This window comes from Cryptotermes secundus, unplaced genomic scaffold (genome assembly GCF_002891405.2).
Source record: "Cryptotermes secundus unplaced genomic scaffold, Csec_1.0 scaffold520, whole genome shotgun sequence".
Taxonomy (NCBI): Eukaryota; Metazoa; Arthropoda; class Insecta; order Blattodea; family Kalotermitidae; genus Cryptotermes; species Cryptotermes secundus.
Window position 1 is genome coordinate 155,438 of NW_019725846.1, and position 5,654 is coordinate 161,091.

Sequence of the window (5,654 nt, forward strand, 5' to 3'; positions counted from 1 at the left end):
GATCCGATTGGGGGAGTAGTTTACCTCCGGATTGTTTTGCCTCCAGAGGAAATATCTCGCATACATGGTATCTCTGTTTTTGGAAAGAGACTATCCAGGAAAAGTAATAATGTGGTAGTTTTTCCATTTGCTTCCACATTGCAGTACAGCAGCCGTTCAAACCACCATTAATCATATAGCCAAACAAAAACAGGAAAAAATTACTCTTTTTTTGGCAAAGTGCATATAATATGAAATGTATCTATTATCTTCCATATGTACACCTGTGTGGGATGTCATCTGAAGAGACAACCACTTGTTGAACTGTTCTACAATATTTATTACAGTTGCACAGTATACGTGTACACAGACGAACTTGAGTTTGAAGAGTTGAAGAATAATAATAACAATAGTGAACTGTAGAAATCTAGAACTGTACACTTCCAAGTCCAACTCCAAGTCACACTGCGATTGACGGTCCGACGGTCCATCGGTCAATCAGTCAGTCAGTCAGTCAGTAAGTCTTGGTGTCAAGCTCCATCTGGGGCTCATGACCAGATATTTATTAGTGTTTGGCATTTACAGTCTTGTTTTTGTGGGGAGCCCTCTCTGACGAGAGGACAGGTCTGCCTTTTGTATATGCTGCTGGCCCTTGCCAGTGCAGTCTTTCTTGGGTCTGAGTCCCTTGGGACTCGAGACCATATTTTACTCTCTCAGATTTGAGACTTCCCTTTTCGTTGCTTCTTATGACTCGCAGGGTCACGGTGTAGGTATTCAACCCTGCCTCCACACTTGTTAATACAAACTTCTTGATTGGAAGTCAAGTATACTTATTATATTAGATAAGTTTAATTTATCTTCCTCATCAGTACAATGGGGTACCCAAAAGAAACCGAACTAATTTTTTTGTGGGCAGAGCTTTTGTAGTACCGTGTTTTGCCGCTATGAGCGCATAGGGCTAACATTCCTGAGTCGATAAGCCGGCTACTGTTGCTTCAGAAGGTAAGGACTAGTTTCGGCAGAGTTTAGAGTGACAACTGTTTTGTGTGATCGTCGTTTTTGCAATGGCTGATTTTCGTGAACAGCGTACGGCGGTGAAATTCTGCTTTTTGCTCAGGAAAAGTGGAACAGAAACTATTGAAATGTTAAAAACGGCGTACAAGGATGATGCTATGGGGAAAACTCAAGTGTTTGAGTGGTTTTCCCGTTTCAAAAATGGTGAAATGTCAATTGATGACAAACCTTGTTCTGGTTGTCCTTCCACGGCCCGAACACATGAAAATGTTGAAAAAATTCGTGAAATCATCAAAGAAGATCGACGACGGACCATTGAAGAAATTGTGGAGCTGTCGGGAGTGACTTGGAGTTCAGTTCAGCAAATTTTGACAGAAGATTTGGGAACGAAAAGGGTGGCTGCAAAATTTGTGCCACGACTGCTGACTGCTGAACAAATAAAGGTCGCGTGGAAGCATGCTGTGCTTTGAAAGAAGAGTCCCAAAATGATCAAAACTTTTTTTTGTTTCCTCGAATAAAAAGATACATGAAAGGAAAGCGTTTTGCTGATGTTGCTGAGGTGAAGGAAAAAACGACAGAGGCGCTGTCAAGCATNGCCAATATCATGCAGATGCTTCAAACCCAAAATGGTGATTTAACGAGAAATGTAAATTTGTTTGTCGTAATAAACATGTTAATAAGAATGTAGTTCCAATAATTACGTGTAGACCGTAGACTCTTGTAGCTACAAAAAATGTAGATCTGGAACTTGAGTCTGCAATTGTGAAAGAGGCTTCTACATATTCATAAGCTTGGAGAATCATGAAATAAATCCCTAGAATTACTGTGAAGAATAATCCTTGTATTCCTTGTGTGTAGTTATTTTCTAGGAGCCCATGATGAGCTCATGTGACTGTTACTCCTGATGCAAGGAGAACTGCTGTATTTTGGGTGGAATTTGTAGTAGATTAAATGTAAGATTCCAGTAGGAAGTCAGGTTGACCCTAATTCAATTGTAGGAGACAATCTTCTATGGAAAAATGATCAGGAGAATGAAATGAAGGAAAATACTTCCGAGATAATAAATATAATTACACCTCATTGTAGCCCCTTAGTTACTCTTTTAGTGTGAAGGCCTTGGTATGTTCCCTCTCATACAATATCCCGTCATTGAATTATAGTTAAAATTATAATTACTCCTCCTATTATTAATAATTCTTGATTATATTGATGAAATCATTTGATTATACCCAATATAGTTTCCATGGCTCCAATGGTAATTGTACACTTCCACTCAATATATCTAACCTATACTCACAATGGGTTAAAGTAACTAAAGTAACCAAAACCTAGAGTCGGACATATAGAAAACATGTCACTGTCTGTATTCTTGTAGGCTTTGCCTGGCAACAGCTGTTTACTTGCTGTTGCTAAGCAATGATACTTGCGTTGTTACATTTGCTTGAATGTGGGCAGTTCCCACATCAGCTCCCGAGGAAGGCTTTAACATAAGTTTGTGTGATGACTAATCTAAGACCTTCTAATGGATTCCATCAACAGGGTTAATTTTCTAGTAATGGAAAACGTTTATGTGCCGTATGCCACAAGGCTTATTTCACAATTCTAATTCCAGTATTACTTCATGTAGGCAACTAGTACAAAACTTTGACCGTGCCATAGCTCAATCGGTTACTGCCTGGCATTCCACCGTGGTGGCCAGAGTTTGGTCCCAGATCATACGGAATTTATGGGCAAAGTGGCGGGGTCAATCACAGTACTTCAGTTTTCCCTGACAAGTCTCATCCCACCAACTGCTTTGTTCTTATTAATAATCTCATCATCAACACCAAAAGGGTCGTGGTACTGCTAGCGTCATGAAGAAACAACCGACCAAGTAGTACAAAATTTTAACTCATGCAGAAACATGTTTATCTTCCATATTGTTCAGATCACGAACGTTTTGAGACTTACCATTTGCCCTTTTCAGAGCATTTTCGGGTCGTTGGCCGTACCGAGCCATTTTCAAAGTAGATATCGTCTTGCTTTACACCAAATGAAATGATTTTCTGTACAACATACCACTTTCCACTGCGCAAGTATACAAACCACCACATACACAACGTTCCACGGACTGCTTCCAGCAGCGGAAGTTCGAAGTATAGTTTATTGAAAGTTCAACTTCATACTCTCTATAATTATTTTACTTTCTATCTAGACTTACAAATTTAAATTTCATTAACTAAATAATAATCGATGCAAATATAAATAAGTTAACTGATATAGAAATAAGTGAGACTATTTTAGGATCTGCGGAACTTAATTTATGTATTTATTTGTGTCACGAGGTTGCATTTGCCACAGATTTTAGGCAACCGCTTACTCGATTCTGTGCATGAGCTAGGGCAATCGTCAATCATTGTGAAGGTTGTTAACCGTACACATGTCTGTTTAGGTCGCTATGGTCGTTACTTATTTTGCCACTTCAAACTTTCCATACATCCCTCATCTCCATGACATCGCTTGATTTTTTACTATCTTGGCATCTTGGTACACACTTTTCACTGCCGTACACAACGAGTTGTCTTGAAAGCACAATCTGCAATGCAACTGTCTTTAAGCTAAATTTATCATGTTTTAGAATATTCTCTGTGTATATTATCTGTGTATATTCTGCATCTTAAATATTTTATGCAATTAGTTTCATAATTTCTCCATGGATACTACCATTCACTTTTCGTATATCATTTCTCCATTGCCATATCTCTATTTGGTATCGTCATATCATATGCTTTTAACATTTTACACTATCACATTTTGTTGTAAATTATTTGCACGGCTTTAAAAAATCTGTTTATCAGCAAAGGAACTCCGTGTTCAGTGGTATTTTTGTTGCGTTTTTTTTTTGTTACATTTGTACTCCGAGACAACTATTTTCCGATCTTCGATTCACTCTCTTGCATCTAAAGCAAATTACGACATGAATGGAAAGCATTAGTTGCATTTTATGAGAGGAAACGTTGGTTGTCAAATTTGGTTGCAATCGTGTACATTTTGCAGTTCTGATTTGGTTTGTTTATGTATTACATGATATAATCAGAAATGAGTGATGATATACGCCCAGAGATTGTAAGACGAACGCAAGACACGCTTGGGAAGTATATAAAGAAACCGCCGTTAACTGAGAAATTGTTGAAGAAGCCTCCGTTCAGATTTCTTCATGATATTATAAAAGCTGTAAGAGTATTATTTTCCACTTTATTTATGGAGTTACAGTGTATATTTATGAGTTATTATAGTGCACTGTTAAATAAATACGTTGCCATTTTGCCATTCGCCAGTTACTAGAGATTTTAACTAATTAAGCATATAATTGGATTTATTTTAATATATCTTGTTTGGATAGGCCCAGTAAATGTATTTGTAGATATATGCCGAATGTGAGATATCGTATTCTGCCTTGTCTTCATGGCTGTGAATTTTTAGATATGAACAGCTCTCAATCTGCATGTAGTTAACAAACTATGAAGTAATACATTTATGAGAGAATAAAATTTATTTTCATAAACATGATATCCATCAGATATTGTTCTTCTGAAATATTTAAATTCAGGTTAGGTTGGAAAAGGAATTTATATATAATAGTAAGTTCCTTTGCTAGGTGATACGAGAGACTGGCTTCCTCCAGGGTTTGTTCTCTGCTGAGGAGCTGAGCAATGAGACCATCAAGGATCGAGACAGCAAGATTGCCTTTCTGCAGAAAGTTATCGATGCTGTCAGTAAGTATGACTGAACGACAGTTGACTTTATTCTGACCATCTTACAGTGCATACATTTATTCACCTTACTCTTCTCTCTTGCAATACATGTTTCAGCACTAAAGTGCCATCTTCAGGCGCTTTTCTGTGTATGCCGAACTACTTCATTGCATGCCCTGTTGTCTTTATACTAAATAACTAAAATATATATTCGTCATATATAATGATAAATTTTAAATATTAAAACTGTTCAGGATTTGTCATCCTTAAGTCGTATCTCCATACGCGAGTCACACCTATCTTCTTCTATTGGAGTATTCTTCCTACTTTCATGTGTGTATCTGTAAAGTGAAATTGTTATTCATTAATACCGCGTTCTGAATTTTATTTGTTACGTGTGGTATTATAATGTTTAATACTCACTGTGCTTTGTGTTGTGTCTTGCTCCTGTGACTGTGTGTGTTATGCTGCTGGGCCTGCTGGGTATGTGTGTGTATGTGTGCTGTCTTTGTTTTGATTGAGTTATGATGTGGGGTTAGGTGGTGGGGTGTTGTTATGTTGTTCTGTATAGATAGTGTGTAATTCGTGGTATATTGGGTTATATATTTCTTTATTTATATTGTTCATATGTGTGTTTTTCTTTGTCGTTCTGTATATATGATAGTTTTCCAATGTGTTTAAGTATTGCCCTTTCTTATTTGTTGCTATGATATCCATAGTGTTTTCTATAGTACCATATGCATGTCCTGTGTTTAATATGTGTTCTGAGTATCCTGTATTACTGTTATTGTGTCTGATGTCATGTATGTGTTCTTTATATCTGGTATTAAATTTCCTCCCGGTTTGTCCTTGGGGCAATCTAGGCATTTCATACTATATATGCCGCTATTGTTATATTTATTTATTCGTGGTCTTGATTTTAATTTA

At 37.1% G+C, this 5,654-nt stretch overlaps 2 protein-coding genes across 5 annotated transcripts in view; one reads left to right on the forward strand and one right to left on the reverse strand.

Moving 5' to 3' along the window:
• The window catches only part of LOC111863725 (eukaryotic translation initiation factor 3 subunit A), a 26,789-nt gene extending 23,601 nt beyond the window's left edge, over positions 1 to 3,188 (reverse strand). The window contains exon 1 of the mRNA XM_023850304.2: positions 2,944 to 3,188. Within this exon, the coding sequence (XP_023706072.1) occupies positions 2,944 to 2,992 (49 nt within the window). The 5' untranslated portion in view covers positions 2,993 to 3,188. The remainder of the gene's footprint in view (positions 1 to 2,943) is intronic.
• A 374-nt stretch (positions 3,189 to 3,562) lies between these two features.
• The window catches only part of LOC111863726 (TRAF3-interacting protein 1), a 22,073-nt gene continuing 19,981 nt past the window's right edge, over positions 3,563 to 5,654 (forward strand). Inside the window, exons 1-2 of one of the 4 annotated variants that reach the window (XR_002842659.2) lie at positions 3,563 to 4,206; positions 4,631 to 4,748. Coding sequence is in view for 3 of the 4 variants with exons in the window: in XM_023850306.2 (XP_023706074.1) it covers positions 4,072 to 4,206; positions 4,631 to 4,748 (253 nt within the window). In the remaining variant the exon portion in view is untranslated. The remainder of the gene's footprint in view (positions 4,207 to 4,630; positions 4,749 to 5,654) is intronic. The other 3 variants (XM_023850306.2, XM_023850307.2, XM_023850308.2) reach the window with 3 other exon arrangements.